The 21,605-nt window shown below is 38.9% G+C and overlaps 2 protein-coding genes and 2 long non-coding RNA genes across 7 annotated transcripts; 2 read left to right on the top strand and 2 right to left on the bottom strand.

The window, feature by feature from the left end:
- Positions 1-40: 40 nt before the first annotated feature.
- Positions 41-1,305, top strand: LOC111265118 (uncharacterized). Its single transcript, XR_002683273.2, has 2 exons — positions 41-269; positions 1,036-1,305. It is a non-coding gene; the product is annotated as an uncharacterized LOC111265118 (long non-coding RNA).
- On the bottom strand, positions 1,014-21,399 carry Sardh (Sarcosine dehydrogenase). 4 transcript variants are annotated; one of them, XM_022841524.2, is made up of 14 exons: positions 21,276-21,399; positions 20,575-20,771; positions 17,403-17,495; positions 15,647-15,851; positions 15,106-15,410; positions 14,706-14,835; positions 14,331-14,508; positions 13,726-13,951; positions 12,315-12,428; positions 11,707-12,024; positions 11,166-11,425; positions 9,874-9,953; positions 3,119-3,287; positions 1,014-1,992 (listed from the first exon to the last, which is right to left on the bottom strand). In XM_022841524.2, exons 1-14 carry the CDS (start codon positions 21,376-21,378, stop codon positions 1,692-1,694), a joined length of 2,679 nt encoding a protein of 892 aa, XP_022697259.1. In that variant the 5' UTR covers positions 21,379-21,399; the 3' UTR covers positions 1,014-1,691. The 4 variants fall into 4 exon arrangements, with proteins under 4 accessions (XP_022697259.1, XP_022697260.1, XP_022697261.1 ...); XM_022841525.2 differs by having other exon boundaries at positions 1,014-1,980; XM_022841526.2 differs by having other exon boundaries at positions 1,014-1,977.
- Positions 1,805-2,968, top strand: LOC111265120 (uncharacterized). Its single transcript, XR_002683275.2, has 2 exons — positions 1,805-1,943; positions 2,643-2,968. It is a non-coding gene; the product is annotated as an uncharacterized LOC111265120 (long non-coding RNA).
- On the bottom strand, positions 5,296-6,390 carry LOC111265117 (glutathione S-transferase Mu 1). The gene has a single exon (XM_022841528.2). The coding sequence runs from the start codon at positions 6,241-6,243 to the stop codon at positions 5,575-5,577; it is 669 nt and encodes a 222-aa protein (XP_022697263.1). The 5' UTR covers positions 6,244-6,390; the 3' UTR covers positions 5,296-5,574.
- Positions 21,400-21,605: the final 206 nt, after the last annotated feature.

Below are 21,605 nucleotides of genomic sequence, written 5' to 3'. Positions count from 1 at the left end.
GGGTATTGGTAGTTTCGTTTCTCTTCGAAGCGTACTCCCCGCATGGCTCAGAGCCATTAAAGGTTTGAGACCGTGCGTGCATTGGTTATGGGCGGACGGTTTTTGTTTAGTAATGGCGAAATGACTAGTTAACACTGGTGATGGTGTATAAGAAAAATAATACACTACACACAGTTTATGTGGTATGTGTCGTTAACAGGACTTCAAGCACCGACTTTTGAACTCTTTCAAGCAAACGCTTGACCATCGATGCCATTGCGTCGACGATGGTACGATATAAAAAGCGATACTTTTGAGAAGTTTGCGATATTGAAATCCATACAACACAGAGAACAATCTATTCAACAGAACATAAAACTTCAGCTTATGTTTAAAAGAAATAAGTGAAATAAGCTTTAAGAAAGTATGTGCCTTTCACAAATACTAGTGTTCTATTGGGCGGGATACAGAGCGGCTACTTCGATGATATACATACATAAAAGTTAATGAACAATTTAATAATAAAAAAAAATCATGTAAACTTGATAGTATAGAATACTATATATCATTATTTTTGTATATTATTTGTTGTTTTTGTAGCAAATATATACGATACTTCAACAGGAACATTAACTATTAGTAAATATATAAAGAGCTTAATAACTAATATATTCCGCGTAAACATCTTGGTTTACGAGGGATATTTAGTGTCTAATAAAAGCAGAGGAGATCTTTTTGGACGATAACTGTATATAGTCTCCGCTTTTGATACGCAATCCCACTGAAATTCCGATGCGAGTTAGGTTAACAGAAACGGACAGTCTCGAAATAGTGACAATTAATGAAGCTAAATGATGAACGAATTATTAAGGAAATATATCTGCACTCAAAAGGTAATGACGACAAATAAACGTGTCAAACGACTTTCTCGATCGAAAAAAACAATATCGCCAGTATTAACGTTTATATATATATATATATATATATATATATATATATATATATATATGCACAACGTAAATAAAATAATAATATTCTTTATTTTATTTTTTTCAGTTTAATATTTTATTCAACGAAAGGTATGTCATCGAAACTACATACGTTTATAACGCTTTTCTTCGTAGTAACGAATAACGCCTTCCCCACTTTCATATACAAATGACCTTCATCTTTCCGTGCTTCAATGTGTAATGTACGTATTTTTTCTATCTCTCCCTCTCTCTCATTACCTTTCTCTTTCTTTTTATTGACTCTTTTTTCGCAGTTAAACGAAACGTTTTTACTTTTTTTTTTTTTTTTTTACTACAACTTACGAGTAAGTTGCAGATAAGCCAGTCTTATATGTGTAATGTATATATAAATATCCAACAATGTCGAAAAGTTGTTTATAATTCGTTGGTTGCTGTTTTGCCGATTGAATCACGCCTACGACTATGGCCGGTATTAGACAGGGACAAGAAGTCGTTCCTAGCTAATCGTTTTTTTTTTTTCTACATACAGCGATAATATGACACGGAAGCTCATTAGGGTGGAGGTGTTTTTGCAAAGTTCGCCACGCGAAGAGTGTTAGCGAATAACAGTGTTCTATGTTAACATATTTCAGCAACGTATGGTATTGCAACATCGTTGAACATTATTTTCTGACCGAATACAATATAAGTCACGTTCGTGTTTGTTAGATTCACTTATTTTTTAGCACTATAACATTGAACTTAGTGTCTGGCCGTGTGCATATCGTAGAGGCCTTTGATGCGGTAGCCCTGAGGATCGAATGGGCTGCAAGTGTGAAGTTTGGCTGCGACGCTCCGGCCATAACTTTCGATTGCGTAGTTTCCGCGCACGAGCCAGTCGACAGTTGCGATACCTTCGGGATCAGGATGTATTAGGTATCCGTAACCAATCGACTGGTTAAGCGCGAAACCGAAATTAGCGCGACGGAGGAATCCGACAGGACAACCATTACGGTAAATCGCTTCCATACCGACGAGCGGAGCGTGTCTGCTAAAAAGTATCCTATTTTAGTTATAGACGTTAGGTAGACATGCGACTAATGAATGAGTATATAGAAAAACTGCATCCTATTATACAATATTTAAGTCCAGTTATTTATTAATTTCTCACACATGCTCCATATTCGTTTTCGATGTAGTAGGCACCGACATAATTGGTGAATCTTATGACTGCGGTAATGATGTTCGGTACGCGATATAACGCATTGCTTATTATTAGCTATTCGGCAAACCCTATTCCAAATTTACGCTCTTCACAAAATTTGCAGGCAATTTATTAGATAAAAAATTTCAATATATTCGTATTGCATGGTGATTTAAACTATACGCAAATTTAGATATACTATAAGCTCACTATGCACATACTCTTCGCTTCACCTGCTTTCAAAGGGATCTCTACATTTTTTGGGGATCCTTTTAGCAGAGTCATGCATAAGAGAGAAATAAATACGCGTCGCTTCCCTTGTGTCGCTTTTTGTGAACCTTACCGAAATGGGGTGACAAAAGTTCGGAGCTTAAAAACCATCCATTCTTTAAGCCAGAAGCATGCATGTTCTTTAACTGTCGAATAAGCGATATACGCCATAATAGAAATATTAAGCTTGGCAACGCATGTAAGTTTTACCCCAATCTATTCCACTCTCTTTTTTCAAGTTACTTGGATAAAACGCCGCCAGCAACACATCGATGGTTTAACGGCATTATCGAAGACCCTCGAATTACTATGCACTTGATGTCTCGCAGAACCAGCCACCCTCGCAAAAAAGGAAAAAAGAAATTCAAATACAATTATTTATTGTCTGTTCGAAACTTCACTGTCATTTCTTCGAAAATTGCTCCCTCTGGGAAAATGGCATACAATCGTCAACACACTGTGACGACTGGCCCGCGGAGAAAGAAAACACATTAAGCCATCGTAACCTACCAAGCAGCCGTTAAGAGCAAATATAATAAAAGTGTTGTACAGTGATCACATAGAAGCCCTGACAATTTCGAAGTTAAAAGCGCTTACTAACAGTATCGTTGTATCATTAACAGTTGCCATTGGCAATTGAAAACTTATTCACAGACGGTCACGCATTGCGTATTGGTTATTTATATTTAATGTATAAAAGAACATTTTTACTCACTCGTCTATTGTAAAGCAAGCAATCCGTTTCCGGAGTCCCCGCTTTTTTTGGTCCTCAAGTGCCTGTCTGCCAAGGAACGGAATGTCTTCGTCAAGTTTGCAGATGAACCCGAGACCCGCCTCAAGCAATGTGTCATCCAAGCGCAGGTCGAACTGCCAGTGCGGATGTCCTGAAAAAGAAAATAATAAATGCAGCACTGCCCCATAGCAAGCGTATAGAAAACATACTAATTACGTTTATTTTATTTAATCACACGCGTCGTGTAGCGCATGTTACTAGCGTAAGGTGGACCAGAGATCCCTCTGCTGACTTAGTCGGAAATTTAACTAATAATATAGGCAGTAAACAAAAGTTGAAATGCATTGTAAATATTCCAACTTAAAAAATATATGCAGTCTCCTGCAGTTAAGGTGCGATTTTGCTTCTAGTTTCTAACAACTCATATATGTACAAAATCTTGTAATATATATATATATATATATATATAATTTTGACGAGAAATTCCCGCCTCCGATCCTAAACTTTTTGTTAAGCTGCAAACGAGTAACTTTACACCATCTTCCTAACAAATAGATATTGTGTTGTACTTTGATAACTAGTACCTTCCTAATTTAGTTTTGCATCGATAGTTTGCCATACTAACGCTGCGTGAATACAGACAGAGGAACATCTACTATTTATACAAACTACCTAGTACTGCAAGTAGTATTAAATAATCTACTGTTTTTTTTGAAATCGAAATCATCAGTACAATAGAAAGAAGTATTTTTAAAAAAACGAATAATTTTTCCGGATGACTTGATCCCTTGAAGCGTTTTACAAAACCATTGAATAATTATAGCTAATGCAGGTCGGCAAAGCATTGCAGTCCAAGTAGAATAAGAATCACGGGCTGTATAATCAATTTGCAGTGAATGTCAGAAGCCATATCTTAAAACGAGAGCGAAGCAAGTTATGCCGTGGAGAGTTAATCTCACATATCATGTCAAGTGGATAGAGCACTAAACTGTTATGAATTCAAACGTAACCCATATAATGTCCACATTTCCTAGTATATTTAGACCTATATTATAAAAAGGCCTCTTTCTATTGTACTGATAATTTTGAAAGGTCATACTTTATCGTCAGATAAGAACACGAAATAAATATTTCTTGTGAAATTAAGTAAACTTAGGCAGGTAAGAATGGAAGCCTAGAGATAAGTCGATTTCTAATGTGACATAAACGTTGTATTTGTCAAGTTTGGGCTACCACTAAAAGCAACTAAATGCACCATTGTCCCTCCTCGGTGGTCTTTCTCTTTCAAAAAATCTACAGTCCCTTTTTTGCTGGAAGTTTATGATATCGGTTTTTGGACTTTTTTTCCCCTTTTATCCATTATATATACAAGACTCTTGTCCGGTGCTTGCGGTTTCTATATTAAGAAAAAAAAAAAACTTAGATAGCTTTCGCTTAGCGCAAAACCAAAAGTGAGGCCATCGTTAAACTCGCATACTATAAGAAAGTTTGTTATAAACGGAAATTTATATATGATAGATCTACACATGTTTCGATTCGAAATCTGTGGATGTCAGTTCACGGTTTATAATATATTGGACATATGTAATTCGGACCACGATGATTCTATGCCTTGGACACAACTACGCTCTAGTTTGTAATGTATTTACGTTGTCGCGACTGAATTTTCAGCATGTCCTTTTATCTAATGCCTGGATCAGATAAAGCCAAAAATGATTGAAATTAAGAGGACGTCCGCTACTCTTGGCAAGCAGCTACAAATAAATGCTAGGAGGACTTTGAACTTTCATGCATCTGGTACATCTGCGCAAAGCTAGCGGCGGCTTTGGTGAACCACGCCCCTTTGCCACGTTACCTGGTAAACTAGCAAACATGTGAAAGAATGTATGCGATATGTGTACGATCTGTACTATTCTATAATTGCTAGTATTCCAATTTATCAGTTATCATAGACCAATTTGATGACTTGAATTAAAACGTATCGTAACGGCAACCGTCATTTAAAGCTTCTCTAAACTAAAAATTTTTCCTAAAATGCAGCTAGTATAGTACGAATGTTTTTTTGGCACTAATAATCTAAGCGGCGATCACTGATTGTCACGATCGTATAGTAACACTAAAAGAACTTGGGATAGATCAGAAAAAGGAAAAGGTACTAGTGTCAGTAGCGAAATAATTTTTATTTTTACCACACACCATTCAGAGTTAACAAGCCTGTTGGCTGGACACTTTCCAAATAATTACGCTTTTTTTTTCGTTTATGTAGTCGTAATAAATTAGTGACATTTTTATTGAAAATTTTAGGCAGGAGCAATCAGCCTATTGATAGGCGTAGGTTAAATCTATATTGAAAAGCACTTTTCCTTTGAAGGTAGGGATTTCGCGCATCATATGCACGCATTAACAACATTATATCAAAGGAATAATTTCTCTTCTTTCTAAAACGGTTGCTCCTGTAGACGTCCACCGAAGCTTGCCATGTCTCCATTGAAGGGCCATTTGATGCAGCTGTCACTGTCCAGATACTTCTTGAGGGTGGGCAAAGCTTCGATACGTTCAACGAAGTCGATTAAGTTCTTGTAGGCAGCGAAGCTAGTTTTGCTAAACACGAGATGTTGGGCCAACATCTCATATACGAGGAAATCTACATAAGTTAGACGATCGCCAGCAAAGTATGGTCTTTCGCCAAGATAGTCACTGAATGGTTTTAACAAGTCAGGTAATTTTTGTTCGTAGGCATCGCGTTCCTCAGCAAACGTAGGTGAATAGCAAAGCCGCACCCAGCCGGTACGGAAATCCGTAAGCTGTTGTTCAATGAGATCCACGCGTCGTTTCTCCTCAGAGGTCTGGCCATCCAGATCGTACTTGCGTGCCAGATATCGAAGGATAGTTAAATTCTGAGTGAGTTTCACATCTTCGTCGATGAGATACGGTAAATTGGGAAAATCAAGACCTAGAGTAAATTTCTCATTGAACCACTGCGATAAATCGAAGTCGGGCGGGGGTCCGCAAGAGTATCGTTTGTCCTCGTAATCGACCTCCTTGTAAGCGAGCAGATAACGAATAGGTTGTGCCAGTCCACGAATGTCCCAGTAGCCGACCTTCATTTTGGTGCTTAAGTTGACAGGTTTCCACAGACTTCAACGATGACACCGTTTAGTTCACCGCACAGTTGGCTACAGGCTCTGAACGAATCAGGAGGACAACGAACTAGCGATATTTCTGTCTGATTTCCACCAGGGTGACGCCGTGAATCGCTCGTCGTGACAAGCGGCGGCCTCTTTCAAACAAGCAAATTACTAGTCCGCTCCGCTTTGGGGAAAGGGAGTTGAAGCCAACTGGGAGAGAGTCGTTCTTCGTAATGCCGCCGGCCTCTTGGTGCTGGTCGACTTTACTCTAACCATTGACGGATCGTGTGCGGCATTGGTATCGCGCTTATTCTGTTATGTCAGTACGGCCATGCCGGGAACGCTGGACTGAACGGCGGAGCGACAAATTTATCGATGCTCATTTCGGCCAGTGGCCGGCCACATAATCCAGGTCGTACATTTACGGTATGTAGTTTCACCATGCTGTGGATGTAAACTGTCTTTCCCACACAGCGTGGCACACTGGCCACGTTCACCTAAATATAGCCGGTTACAGTGGTACATCTATGTTGTTACTATTTAATACCTGATGCCAAGCTGGAAGGAAGTCTAATACGTTGGGCTCGGAGCAGGGGGCCCAAACTAGTCAATGCCGCGATTGTTGATTGTAGTAGAATTATCATTGTTGCCAATCGTCGTAGCAACAGTCGCATAGAACACTAACGAAGAGCTACTAGCCGGCTATAATAAAAATGAGGGGACCCCGTGAGAGATGCCGGTCAGATGATGTCTCGTGGTGGTGACTAATCGGCATCGTGGTAGAGCTGTTAGCGCCCGCGGGCAGCACTAATCGATATGCATACTACCACGCTGCTGTCAGTCGTTAACAGTACGAGACGGCAATGGGGGAGCATTTTTGCACGATTCACTACATACCACCTGTGGACGATCTTTGTATCCCGAAAAAAAAAAGAGTAGATATATTCTTATTTCTAGCGTCACCCTGAATAATACGGAGTATACGGGTTGTTCGGGGAAAATTGGGATACACTTTGGCAGGCAATTTGTTATAGCGAGTATGCGTGCAGCGCTCTTCCTGGTGCTACTACTAACTGCGTTGTCTAAACAAGCCCAGCTAACAGTTAGACTTTTGATCCTTTTGCACGTTCTGGGCTCTTGCATTTCTTGATCCAACTATTAGTCCTAAATTTACATTAGTTGATACTGCACGCTACACCATTCCTTTGAACACGGTTAGTGTTAAAGAAGATATTCGCAAATGCAGAGAAGCAATTTGTGAAAGTTATTTGTGAGCGGCTTAGACCCCCTTTTATTGAATAAACACGCTGGTAAGGGATACTTCTGTCGGCACATGCAGGACAGTCTATTTATATATGTTTTTATTTTGATGAAGCATATAGACAACCGACCGAGATTTTGTCCGGTGAAGTGAAGTTATTTATTTACATAATGAACGCTTGGACGATTTATCTCCAGCAGCCTGTATTTATTGCTTTTATTTGACTGCGCTGATCCGAACAGGATAAAGCCATCTTTATGTGCTGGCTGACCGGCGATACTTCCTTTGTAGCACGGCATTTCAACAACGCCAGCGGCTTTAATTATGTTCCTCCTGTGCATTTCGCATGGTGTTGCATTAAGTAGATAAACGTATATGTTATTTAATCAAGACCCTAAACGATGAACGTTCGATGGCACATATTTCATTGGTACCGTATACGTATAATAAATGATTGAGAAGAGGCCTGCTTTTGATTAGTTAGCTAAATCTGGTCGTATCTACGTTATATATTCGAGGTCATACTCGATATATCAAGTAAATGCACATTAATGCGATGTATATTTTTTCGTTTGCTTACAATCTGATATAATATCAGAATGGTTGGATTGTATACAATCATTTGTACGGTACTTACTACAGACACATGTAATACTTTTAAGTTGGTATGACGTCAACTTACCATTGCCAATCAACACGCTGGGGAGGCATTCAGCACATTTGAATCTGCCTCATGTACAAATTATGCATAGCTAATCTAAGGCATCAACAGATCACATTGACGTATGATATAAACGGGTAGTTGCTACCTTCGTTACTTCGGACACCTAAACTTCACGTCTTCGTACATAAATCCATGTAAATCCATTGAAAATCTACCCAATCTCTGCATTTTTTCTAATTTCAACTGGCTTCGTCATCTGCTGATAAAATGGAGTGACAAGCCGCTAACTACTATAGCAAGCATGCGTGAACCCACAGTCATTGGTTGAACGGGCTCACATTTAAGAAACGGGATGAAATACGGAAGGGCCACAAAGCAAATAGGATATAGTCAAACGGCTTGTCGGAACCGAAACCGTCGGATCGATCCGCTATTGAAAAAGCCACCGGTCATTTTACTCTGAATCTGGTCCGTGTATCAAATATTGTCGCTGGAATGAGGAAAAGACCACCATTCGCAGTCATTCATTTATGGGCATAACTCAAGCTAGCTTCCTATAATAGCCTAAATAATTTATCTGAATGGTTAAGATAGGCCAGCAAGTCCATCGCGTATAAAAAAAAAGTCAATAAGTTAGCAATTTTCTGCTAATAAGAGGCACGAGGAAGCGAAACACAGTTGATATTGGGACACGTGGTGTAAACCGGTAGTTACCTATACGTGAACACATAAACACGCGTAATGCGTTAGTTCTTTTCGTCTGGTCAATTTTCGAAATCTTCCGATCGTTCCGAGATCGCTCTTCGGAACACCTTCTCACCAAGAAGGATGGCTAGCTAGTTGCAAAAATGTGCAGGTACAAGCATTTAGCTATCCAATATAATTTAAATTACTTTAATGAAGTTCCACTTGACAAGCTCTCCTTAGGCAGCACATCCGTGATTGTGCGATAATTCTATTGGCCGTATGCGATGTCCAAGCGACGAGTTAAGTGACAGCATTGACTGCGGTGAAAATAAACACAGCAGCTAAAGGAAGACAATCAGTACACTTTTGCGGGTAATCAACTCGCTTAGCCTTGATTGGTTACTACGTTTTTCCTGCGTTATTTGTCGTACTACACATAATTTGAGTCCCTAAAGTAAAGATAAAATCACTAAGTTTTATATATACTTTTACAGGTCAAAAGCATAAGCACCAAATTAGCTCGTTAAACGACTCAATATCAGGGCAGAAGATTAATAATATTTACAGAAGGAGCGATCTGCGGTACGGAAAACGTGTACCAATAAGGTAAAGTGTTACGCGTCGACTTATTTGAAGCCAAATGCGCCACTGGTTAGTAATCGGCAAGTCCGGCAAGTCTATATACATTTGCCGGTCACTTGCGTTTTATGTTTGGTACTTCAGCTGTCAAGCATCAATTTAGACGGCTGGCCCCCAACGCAAAACGAAGAGTGTCTACGTCCCTAATACGAACTCAGGACCACGTGTCTGGGAGTTAAAGAGGCCGACCACGTTATTCACCGCGCTATCACGCAGACGGATATTTTCACTTGGTCCTATAAAACCCTCTGTTTACACAATCGAAGATAGGCTGTGAACTCAATGTAATATGTATCTGTCATATATCACACCAGTAAGATTATCGAAAAAAATATACTAAGCAGCATTTAGTGCTTACCTGTTTCAATGGACAACGAATCCAACGCCCGATAGCCCGCGTTACGCAATCCGAATTTCTCGCCGGCTCGCATTATTGTTCTGAAAACAAATAAACCTATGGTATTTGTCGTTTCCCTGAATGTTTCTATACTTTGCTGTAGAATCAGCTTTTGAAACCTAGTTGCTCAGTATATATGTTCATTATAAATTCATTATCTACGTTGATACAAAGTGGTCACCCCGTAAGGATAGATCAGTCTTGCCCAGTAGATGGTTCGTCGACCACTCATTGAATGTTGCTGGTTCTATGTAAATATTTTAGTTCTTTTATTCTTGCCATGTGTATCACTTGTGCATATTGCGAAGTTTGGTCAGCAATTTCTAACTGAAAACCTCGCTTTCCAACTGTTACGTGCTCCTGTAACAGGGAGCACGTAACAGTTGGTAGGGATCTGTAGGGATTCATCTCGACGAAATAGGGTGCCATGTAGCGAGCAGAGACAGTGCTTCGAATCCATATTAACTAAAAGATGATATTCTCTTAAACGTTCTCATCTTCGATTATAATTGTGCGTGCATATGTTGTAGCCAGTTGTTATTAATTTATTTTATTGTTATTACTGAACACCTAACATCTTTTGGATCGAAGAGACTACCGAGTTGTATGCAAAAGAATTTACATCACTCATTGGCAGCAGGCGGAAATTTTCCGATGAAAAAACCGCTTTCTGGAAAAGCTTGGCCTTTGCTGTCATATCATTGGCACCATAATCATGCTGCAAAAAACGCAACTTTATTTATATCTTATCAATTTGTAATTAGCATATAGTAGTTTGACCTGCACAGCAGCGCGGATATCATTGGCTGGCATGCATAGGTTTACTTAAGTAGTATTTCTCTACCAAGCCAAAAGCTTATTTATACAACCCGAAATTATCTGCAAATGGAGTTAGTATTATCTTAAAGTGAACTCAAATTGATAATTTCCAAACAAAGTTGATAGACCCCTATGCTTAATATATATCGCCAAAGTATCATCCCCCTTCTTGTCGTGCCGGCGATTCTAGCACAGTAGAAATAGTTGTCGTCATTGATATAAACCAACTGACAAAGTTAGTGGGTTTACAAATTACTATCATCAGAGGCTATCAAAATTATTCTGCGATAGATCGGCCCACAAAAATAAATACGGATGGAAATGATCTATCCGAAGACGGCATGCTGCTTGTTAACTCTTTTTTTGCCTTTACTTAGATCAGAAGCTTTATGCTAATTTGCGATATAATGCGATGTCTGTGTACGCTAGCTTACCTGTACACGTCAAGCATCCCGTCATAGGGCACATGCAGTTCCCAGCCCAATTCGCCCACAAACGTCCAGCGTATTGCCCGCGCGGGATGGCCGGCGAAGTTAATCATTTGATGCGTTGAAAATGGAAATGCTTCATCGCTGAGATCAGCGGACGTAAGCGCCTGCAGGAGCTCACGACTCTGTGGACCCTGAATACTCAATATTCCGATCTGGTCTGAATAATCAAATAGGTGGCACTGAAATTGCTGGTCTTCGATTGTCTGCGCCCCCATACAGCAATACGCACAACAAACAATAGTCCAACGCGAAAAACAAAAAGTAAACAGATCGATTTGAAATTGAATCTCTTAGGTTTACAAACGAAGAAACGAACACCCATTATATACCGAACGCCTACTAAGGTGGCGTGACTTTTATAATAAATAATTACTTAAAAAATGTAAAATAGTAAAGGCATGCCTTGGCTTAGAGTGAACTAGAAAGGTTCTTTATTTCAAAGGGTTACAATTTGGTTTAAACGGCGGCCGAACCAGTACGTTACCTGCTTAATATGCGTCCACGCCTGCAGAGCAGGTCCTCCACCAGTTACGATATAGAAGCCAACGCCATCAAATGCGGGATTAACTGGGGTCGCTCCTATATCTCCCTTCAGTACGCTGAAAGTTAAGTCCGCTTCGACCCTTCCGTTTTTATTGAGGAGGCAAGTATATACCGTAGACCCTTCTTTTCGGTGGACATCATTTGAGCAAAGCCAATCAGCTGCCTTCTGAGCATCTGGCCCAGTCAATAAAAATTTCCCAAAATAGGTCATGTTGAAAATGGCAACGTGTTCTCGACAAGCAAGGGCTTCCTCTCGAAGCTGTGTACGTTAAGAAACGAGGGTTAGACAAAGCAGTTATTAGAGAATATAGATAAAAATAAACGACAGGAGCGTCGTCAGTATTAACCAAAATATGTTGGGCTAAATCATTCTTTTTTTCCCTATTTATTTCCGAATCGAAATTATATTACCCGATTTATAACGAAAAGTAATGCAAATGGAATACGAGGTCATTTTGGATTAAACCATCTGATTTCGTTTCCATATATCGCACAATATATTTTTCTATCCTACTTAGGTTAGTTAGTTTGAGAAGCGGTTGTATTTACAATATTGTGTTGCTTAGGAAATTCGAATGTATAATCCATGCTAAGCTTGCTCCGATACTTGTAGTTCTGATGATATCTTCGACCTACGCTTTCGTAATAATCATATTCCAAGATCTGCAAAGCAGTCAGACACACACAAACATATACATGCCGATGAGCAGGTGGCAAGGCTCCACCTTAGCTTAGTTTTTATCCAGCTTTTTTTTCTATTGAAGTTCGAAGCGAAACTCTTATATAGATAAAAAGAAAGGAATAGGTCTGTTTCACGCACACGTTTCAGATAGTAGATTCACTAGAGGAGATGATACTGCGTGTATACGGTCTTACTACAATATTTGGGACACTGAGTAACGTCAGGCCAACTACAAATAAACAAAAAATGCTGTTTGACTCCATAACTTCCGTAACTTTTTTGACAAATTAAGAGAAGGCAAAGATTTTTTGTTATTAACTGTATATTATGTTAACTTTCTTTTATTAACTGTGTAATATGTTTAATAATTATATATTACTGGATTTTTTATATATAAGAATTCCAGAATACTTCTTTAAGCTGCGATATTCAGTTTCGTTAACATGCGTTTCGCAAAATGATGTTTGCATAATATATATGATCAGATGCCATTTTTGATGCCCAAAATTACCCAAAAATAACGTAGGCTACACATTAGAAAGCATCTAAGGTTATCACTTCATTTCGTGATCGTCTGTCGCGCACATAATTATACTACTACTATTACACAAAATAAGAGTGCACACAAAATGACTCAAATGGATATTAAATGGGTTTATTACTTTCCGTAATTTTGAAACTTTAATATGCAAAAATTTAATGTACAATGCCGAATCTATCGCAGAGCAAGACAATAGGGGATTCAATATTTATCGAATTTATTAATTGAAATCGTTTGGTAATGTTTGTATAACGTATATTCCAAATACCAGCCGGCAGACAGCTTGGGGGCCATCCTTTATTTTATTTCTATTTTCTAAAGTCTTCTCCATTTTTAAGCTTTTCCATGAGTTAGAGGTTTGAGACGTGACTGCTTTTACAATGCTTTTAGGCTTTTGAATTATTCTATTTAAAGAACTGCCGTCAAAATTGCAGACGCTGTTATTTAAGGAGCTATGTCTAGTTCTTTTACCGCTATAAACAAAGTCGAACAGTAAATTGGCCTTGAAAAATAAACATATGAGCAGCCAATTTTGGATACAAAATTTCTTAGTCCCTACAAAATGTATACTATCAGTTTAAACAAATTACTGTGTTCTAATAGGATTTGAATTATTTGCCTTCCAAGGATGGCTTAAGAGAAATTTCATAGTCCAATATTTCGAACAAGACGAAATGTATAATATTTTTTTCTGTAAGCTAGATGCAGTATTTTACTTTAGTAAAATGCAGAAATACCTCGTTTCGGCCATCTTTTGCAAACCAGCCTGGCCTCTCGAAGCCTTGTCGTTCTTGAAACACACAACCTTGATTGAGAAAATCGTCAAACAACGGATCTTTCATCATCAAACGCGCCGCAAGAGGCTCATCGTGTGGATATACAATCGAGTAACTTTTAACATATGCCTCATGAGATCGTTCCCTTAACCATCGGAGGTTTGACGTGACCCGAGGGGAAAATCGTCTAAAATTGGCAAAATCAAGATAAGTTATTTCCCGTGGTTTGTAAGCATTACGTTACGTCGGCTTTGATATATGTGGCTCAGCATAAAAGATCCTAGTTCTCTGCTTTTTATTGTCGCCATTATTTATCGATCTAAATCAATTTTTCACGTGTAGCAATATACGTGTAATCACATTGTGGAAATGCATACACCTATAAAATGGAGACGTACAGATGTTTTCAGCTGAAAGTCAGTCTTCTATTTACTCTAAATATGTACTGCAAAACTTGTTCGATGAGCACAGGTCAACAAAATTGACAGAAATTAACAGCGGGTTGTTTCCAAAAGTTGAATACTCATGGCAGTGATATTTAGTACAAAATGAAAACAAATACTAGCCTTATATCGTAAGCGAACATATCTAGTTGGGGTCTGCCATCTAGAACCCAGTCTGCGAGCTCCCGTCCACACCCACCACTGCCATTTATGCCCAGAGAATTAAAACCACAACCGTGGAAGAAGCCGCGCACGTTTACGTCTTCACCAAGTAATGGTTTGTGGTCGGCTGTAAATGACTCTAAGACACCAAAAAAGACAACAGCAATATATAGTAAACATGGATACGTGATTTTTGGGACGTCCAGAAGTGTACGTGAATGGTAGCTCCAGCTGGTCATCTACGCGAAAGGAAGAACCCCTAGTCAAGGCGTATGTTGCACAATTCACATAGAAATTAAGACTCAACGAAACTGAAAACAATACAATGAAACGCACCGGGTCCACAGATAGTCGACTTTAATCCTGTCTTCTCGAGAATCGGACATCGTTTAATGCCCTGTTGTAGATGTATTCCGAACACGTCCATGTCCAAATCATACAAGCCAAAGGAAAAGTTGTCATCGACCTAACAAGTAAGTTGTTACAATATTTTTACAGAATTAGTCCTTTGGCAGCTGAAAGTCAATTGTAAATGAAACTAAGCCATTTAATACGATATTGGTCTTCATTCCACCATCACTCTTGCTTTCTTCAGGTCAATGGCATCATTCTATAAATGGAAATTAAAGTCAACGCGTAAATGACTGTCTTGAATAATTTGATACTTATATGTAGGGATAAATTGTTGGATATTAGGCTAACGAATAACGCAAAATTAATCATAACGCGCACGAACCTTATCTAGGATAATAGGATTTGGTTCATAACCACCCACAGCCAGGGCGTCACCCTGCAGACGGAAGTACAGTGATAGGTCATGATCTCGAACGTTTGGCATATTTTCTATGCCTGCTATTTTTTCGGTGGTAATGTAAGCGTGCTTGATAGGTATAAGCGGTACAGCAGCTCCAACCATTGCGCCAATTTTAGGCGCCCACACGCCGCTGCAGTTCACAACCTGTGACGTCTTTATAAAGCCTTTCGAAGTGCGGACTCCAGTGACGCGCGTTACTCCAAAGTCGTCCAGCTTCGTTTCGATATCTGTTAGCATAGCGCAGTATTGTTTCATATACAGCAACATGGAATAAATGAAAGATCAGTAGCGATATGACTATCCCAAAACACCTAATCGCGTAAGAGTGATGCTTTCATATTGCAGTTAAATTAACTAATTACCAGCTAACAGAACCAAGTTGACTATAGTAAGCGTATGTGAAATATATATATATATATATGCACATTAAAAGTAGTTATAGAAAAGAAGTCACAAGTCGAACCCAGAACAGGACAATGTTCCTTAATCGTAGCTCCATTCCTGGTAGCGGCTTTAGTCAGAGCAGCACAGTAACTTGTAGGGTCGACGCAGCCATCGCCTGGTGAGTACAGAGCTCCATAGAGGTCATCAACGTTCAGTAGAGGGTAGAGTTTCTTTGTCTCAGCGGGTGTGAGTATATACGATTCGACACCTAACACACGCCCAATCTGTCCCCCACGAACAAAATCATACATGAGAACGTAGCACAACTCATATGCGCTGTGTTTTAGGAATCTATATCTCTATGTGCTTCAACGCATACGCGCTGTATTTTATTAAACTATTACAAACGAATCCGGTTAACTTTTGAACTACGCGCCGTTAGCAGGTGAAGTTTGGTTAGTAAATAGTTTTCTAGAAACCTAGAAATGGACACCAATTGAGCCTATTCCAGAAGAAATGAGCTCAGAAAAATGTACTTTTTAATTTCGCAAGTCAACATATAGTGGTCAAGTTTTTGTTTCCTGTAGGTCACAGCGTTGGAAAAATTCGTCAAAAACTGGTGGCAAAATTAGACGAGGAGGCCTTAAGCAAAGGCACAGTACGTGAAGAGCGCAAACGCTTCAAGATCGGAGGTTGGGTATTTAAGACCAGCGGAGATGTGACCAGATGTCGGGATTTAAAGGACAAAAACGCGTTGCCGCATTCAAAAAGTCTTTTCACGAAACCAGAGCTTGGAGCCTAAGGGCTCTTTCGGTCAAAACCGGCTTTTTATGTGTGACGGATACTGAATTATAATCCAAATATTGAAAATTCAGAAACTGAGTAACAAAAAATAGATCTCCCACTAATTGACTTCAGCCAATTGAAGATGCGTGTGGCGTATTTTGCGAAACTTCCATCAACTGTAGCATATGGTGGCAAATTAAGTTCAATGGCAGTATCAAGTAAGTTCGGACGTAAGATGATGGTAGTGCTTGTAATCGATATCAGAGGCATCCATTATTATGATATATTCGCTTCGCCGAAAATGAGGCACCGAATGCAACTTGAGATAAGTTCCCTAAAGACCCATGGACTATTAGTACGGCAATCGAATGGACGCCATCTAGTTACTTGGTGACAGCGCCATACCTCAACTGTTTCTTGGATTGAGCAAAGGAATATCCATTGTTGGCTGTAATTCACTTATTCGTCGGTTTTGAGATCGTATGATTATGACGCCTTCTACGCCTTAAAAAAGCAAATAGTGGGCAAGTATATCTAATTATCGATTTACATCGAGAAGGCATAGAAAGGGAATTATATATGGGAACCCGAATGATGTATATATGGCAATCTGAAAGCACTAAAACAAATGTGCAAAAAATAAAAGAGAGCACTAACGCATTTAAAAAGCAATCATGTAACCCAACTTGTTTTAAAGTTATTCAATTTAAAAACTTTGTCGGATTCGCTTGCAATAGCCTAATATATATATATATATATGTATATTCCAATATCTCATCCAACAAACATAAAAATTACCCTGAGAGCCAGGCTCCTAAAGTTGACAATCACTGCTAAGTCTATAGATAGAATAGATCTCTATATAGTAGAGGGCGAACTATAAGTTTATCTGTCAATTTACAACTTTAAAATTGCATTAGAGTACAGGTATCTCGTACAACTCAAATCTAGAATTTCGTGTAAGTTCGTAACAAAGTCTTATAAGACTCAAGACAGAAATTCAGGTTTTAAAATCTGTCGATACTTCATGCGAAACTTATGCTGCTCACTGTCATGAGGCGCTTGTATTCGTCTAGCCGCTCCTTGTTGTTGGCCAGAAAAAGACCTCCGTTCTCGATAAATCCTGTGTCCAAACCCGTTTCCTAACGAAAGAATAACAGACGCAGCGTTTAGACTGACAGTGTATTCTAAGGAAAAGTGAGCATGAACTAAAAACGAGACGAAATATGTATTTTTCTATGTTTCGTATATCAGCAACTCTTTAAATTGGGCCGATTTACTGAGCCGGGTCAGACTCTAAAAGATGATGGTGACTTATTTCACCGTTTCTTACGAAAGTACATGATTAGTATGTAAGATGAAAAGCGATAGCAGTTTAACTGACGTCCCCTTCAAAGGGAGCACCTAGGCTCGCTCTTTTATTCAGTCTGTAGCAAATAATGACAGGAAGCCATACATGCGTCAGTAGTACTAAATGAAATCGTTACTATCTGTTACGTCTTGACGTTTTGTCCTGAACATGAGTTCATACGTGGTAGGTGTATTCAGGCCTCTAAAAACAGCTGGTTGACAAAATCGATTTAAATGTTATATAACTTATAGTAAACCGGGTGTATTGCTCCCAACTCATTTCATTTATCGTAATTGACTGCGATAGCTACATTACATCCGAGAAGGATTTCATTAGTACCACAAGCAAACTTTTTACGCTAGATGAGAGCGGGTTGGCTCTAAAACACTGCGTGTTTAGATAAAGTTAAGCTTAGGTCTAAAGAAAAATGGGCTGGGCAGCTCACGTGTTGTGTGCTAACAAAACGACAAATCCTATTCTCCGCCTGCCCTTACCCTGTGTGTGTTAAACTGAATAAGCTTATGACAAAAAAAAAGAAAAATTATGTATGTTAGAATACATCTTTCCTTACTTCTTTTTGACTTAATTAAGTTAATTTAAATTAGGATAAGGTAACCCCTTTACCGAGGCAGTGCAAGCAGCTGATATGCCTGTATAATGTGATATAGTTGTTCATTTTTGTCTTGAAATGTGAATACGTATAGGCATGTCAAGTCCAATACGGACTTCGCTGAAGGGATGTACACGTATTTATGCAGTATGCTTATCTATACAGATATGACAACGTTACCAGTATTAGTGCTACTATTGCCGTTGAAATTACCACAGTTATCAGGTTTTTGTAACAACAAAAATTGAGCAGTGGTGTACCGGTATTTGTGTATACTCCTATTGGAGATGAAAGACACCGAAGCTAAATACTATACATATATTTACATGTAGTTATTAACAGAGAAATATGTCTTCTACTAAAATATTTAATGCAAGACTAATATGCACGTATATAATTCAGAAACTAAACAGTAAACGGCCCCAATCAAAAACCACTTTGAAGTTCTTTAATAGTGTCAGCATGTTTTCTTCGATGCGGCCGTAGCCACATGTTAGAAAAAATTAAACTGGGAGGTTTTCGTGAATGGCCAGATCAAATCCTGAACTTTTACCGTTATAGATGCGCTGTTTATCTTTAGCGCATATCGTCATATGGTAATTCTTTGAAGTGACTGACTTCAAGTGTAATAAGTGGCTGTCTAAAGTCGAAATTGTAATTCTATAGAATCGCCAATGCATCATCTATTGTCTTGTAACCATAAGTTGTCTTTGATTCAGTTCTTATATAAAAGCAAGGGATCATTATTATTATTATTGATTATTGATTATCATCTATAATCCATGGCATAAGCATCTACACATTGTTACCTGATTATCATATGCATAGATATGGTAGAAGTGGTCCTCTTTTTTTTTCGTGTCAACTCGTTGCCTTTATTAAAATGCTAAAGTACGGGGCACTATAGGGGTAAAATACCATGTTTTGGATTCTTAACTGTATGAATTTTATAAATTCGTTTGATGCCCCCGACAATGTGATAACGTGCTTCTAAAAATGTACAACACAGCTCTCAAAAAGTTAATCAGGAATACAGTGGGCGTAGAAAAATCTAGCTATTTAGTGCAAAATGGTCTGAGTTGATCTCAATATGCATACGTTGTTACCGTAAAGATAGCAAAGGCGAGATGTGCCAAATTCATTTACTAGTCCACTTGGACTTACTTGGCAATACAAATAAAATTAAGAGACTCTACTATTTATTTTTTATACAAAAAAGTCAATTTTTTTTATTTTAGTCAAGATGGACTCACGTAGCGTTTCGTATGAAAACCCGTTACACTTTATCAGAATTGTCTAGCATGTGAGAAATGCGTTTTTTGACTGCACTAGGCAAGCTAGACATTTCTAAATAGTGAGCAAAAAGCAACCTTAAAAAAGTATCGCCCTGTCTAAAAGCAACGATATAAGTTCATACGAATATAACATGAACGTATACGCTGGAATAATAATTAAAAGCCACACTTGTAAAGGCTATTAGATACCGTCTGTTGTTTGTCTCAATGGAGCTCTGTAGATGCCTTCTTCTGCCATGGGGATGGAAAGGAAGGGATCGAGAAAATGGAGGTAACCATAAACTCTATTGTCGTCAACTATAACTGCAGTAGCAGCGGCGACTACTGTCAATGTCGACGGGGCCACTTAACGCTCCCATCAACAGAACATCAGCTCACCGTGTTCCGGGTTTATCGTATTGCCTACTCAAGTGGTCATGCGCGCGTTTCACCGACTAACAAAAACATTGACAAAAACAGGTACGACGATCATTTAATAACCGCATTGCGCCGACCAACGCTATACGAAAGGACTATTGTTGTAGCGGCACTAGCAGCAACAAAACACTATCGATCCATGCGATTATATTCATTATCATAATCTATATCCAAATTGACCGGTCACACGCGATAATCGTCTAGCTTAGGATGGTCAAATATCTAAGTCCTTTTTATACTTGTTCTAAGCACAAGTTAAACCTGTTTTGTAGCTATTTTCATAGAGTGGTAACAATTTAGGAATAAAAAATATTACCGTATTTGTGACGCTGGTAGAGCTTAAGGTTTAGTTTGGAATAGTCTGAACCGGGCTATTCTGCAAAAAAATTGCAGCCATAAAATATATATGTCTTTATATATATATACATGGTAAATGTCTCACCGCAAAAAAAGGGGTTAGAGTTATCTAGACGTACCTAAAATTACATTTACTGAACTAATTAGTGCACAATACAGAAACGCTGTTAGTGCTGAATAAAAATAAATACCTTTCTTAAGGCATGCTTGAGCAAATGCCGCGTGTGATTGAGTACTTGTATATCAGTATCGCTAGGTCGGAGTCGCCAGACAAGGCCTGCAGTGTGCCAGGTAGTTCCTGACGTCAACCGATCCCGTTCAACTAATACTGCACGGCAGGCTCGCTTAGACAAATGATACAATGTCGAACAACCGATGATACCGCCACCTGCAACAATTATCTCTTATTACTTCTTTCATTCAACATTTCAAACCTTCTTTTTCATCGTCACCCTTTGGTTTCAGGGTTCTTAATTTTTTATTTACTAATTTTCTTTATTTGTTTAATTATTTTTAGTGATTCTTTTTACTTGAATAAATCCTCCTTTTTTTTAAGGTGTGTCATCAAACGGTTGCCTCTTTTTAGAGTCTAACCGTAATGGGTTTCACTAGACCCATCTAGGATTTCTCTAACAGACCTATACAACGGCATGGCAGATATGCGAGTAGCTATTAACCTTGATATTAATACATATTTTGATAACAGTTGTTATTAGACAATATTCAACCAGCAAGCAGTCGCAAAACGATAGATCTGCCGCGCCGGCTAATTCACACTTTTTAACGTCACAGGTCTGAAAAAAAAAGGCTTCACGACTGTGCATAAAAAATTGGCAGGGCTCCTTCATGCAGCTGGCTTTTTCTATTCATAGTTGTACTAATTCACACTCACCAATAACGACAACCTCCGCATCTTTTGGCACTTCAGTCGAGTAAACTCTAGTCGCCGCGCGATACGTACCCCGAGCTAACAAACCCGCTAAACGGTGATACATGCTGACGGCTACCCGTTGAAGATCACCCCGGAAGAAATGGCACTTCGCGAGTATACCCCAGCAACGACTGCTCTGACGCACAGTGTGTATCGTGCCGAACCGCAGTGATACCCCTTGCCACCGAATAAAATTGAATCAAACTTCTTTGATGCGGCGCGCCAAGGTTAAGCTTGATGCCTTAGCACTGTCTGGAGGTCAATCACGTCAGATCGCCGTAACCGCGCTGG

The sequence above is a fragment of the Varroa jacobsoni genome, unplaced genomic scaffold (assembly GCF_002532875.2).
Source record: "Varroa jacobsoni isolate VJ856 unplaced genomic scaffold, vjacob_1.0 scaffold_934, whole genome shotgun sequence".
NCBI lineage: Eukaryota > Metazoa > Arthropoda > Arachnida > Mesostigmata > Varroidae > Varroa > Varroa jacobsoni.
Note: the sequence above shows the minus strand (reverse complement) of the source record. Positions and strands in the feature narration are given on the sequence as shown.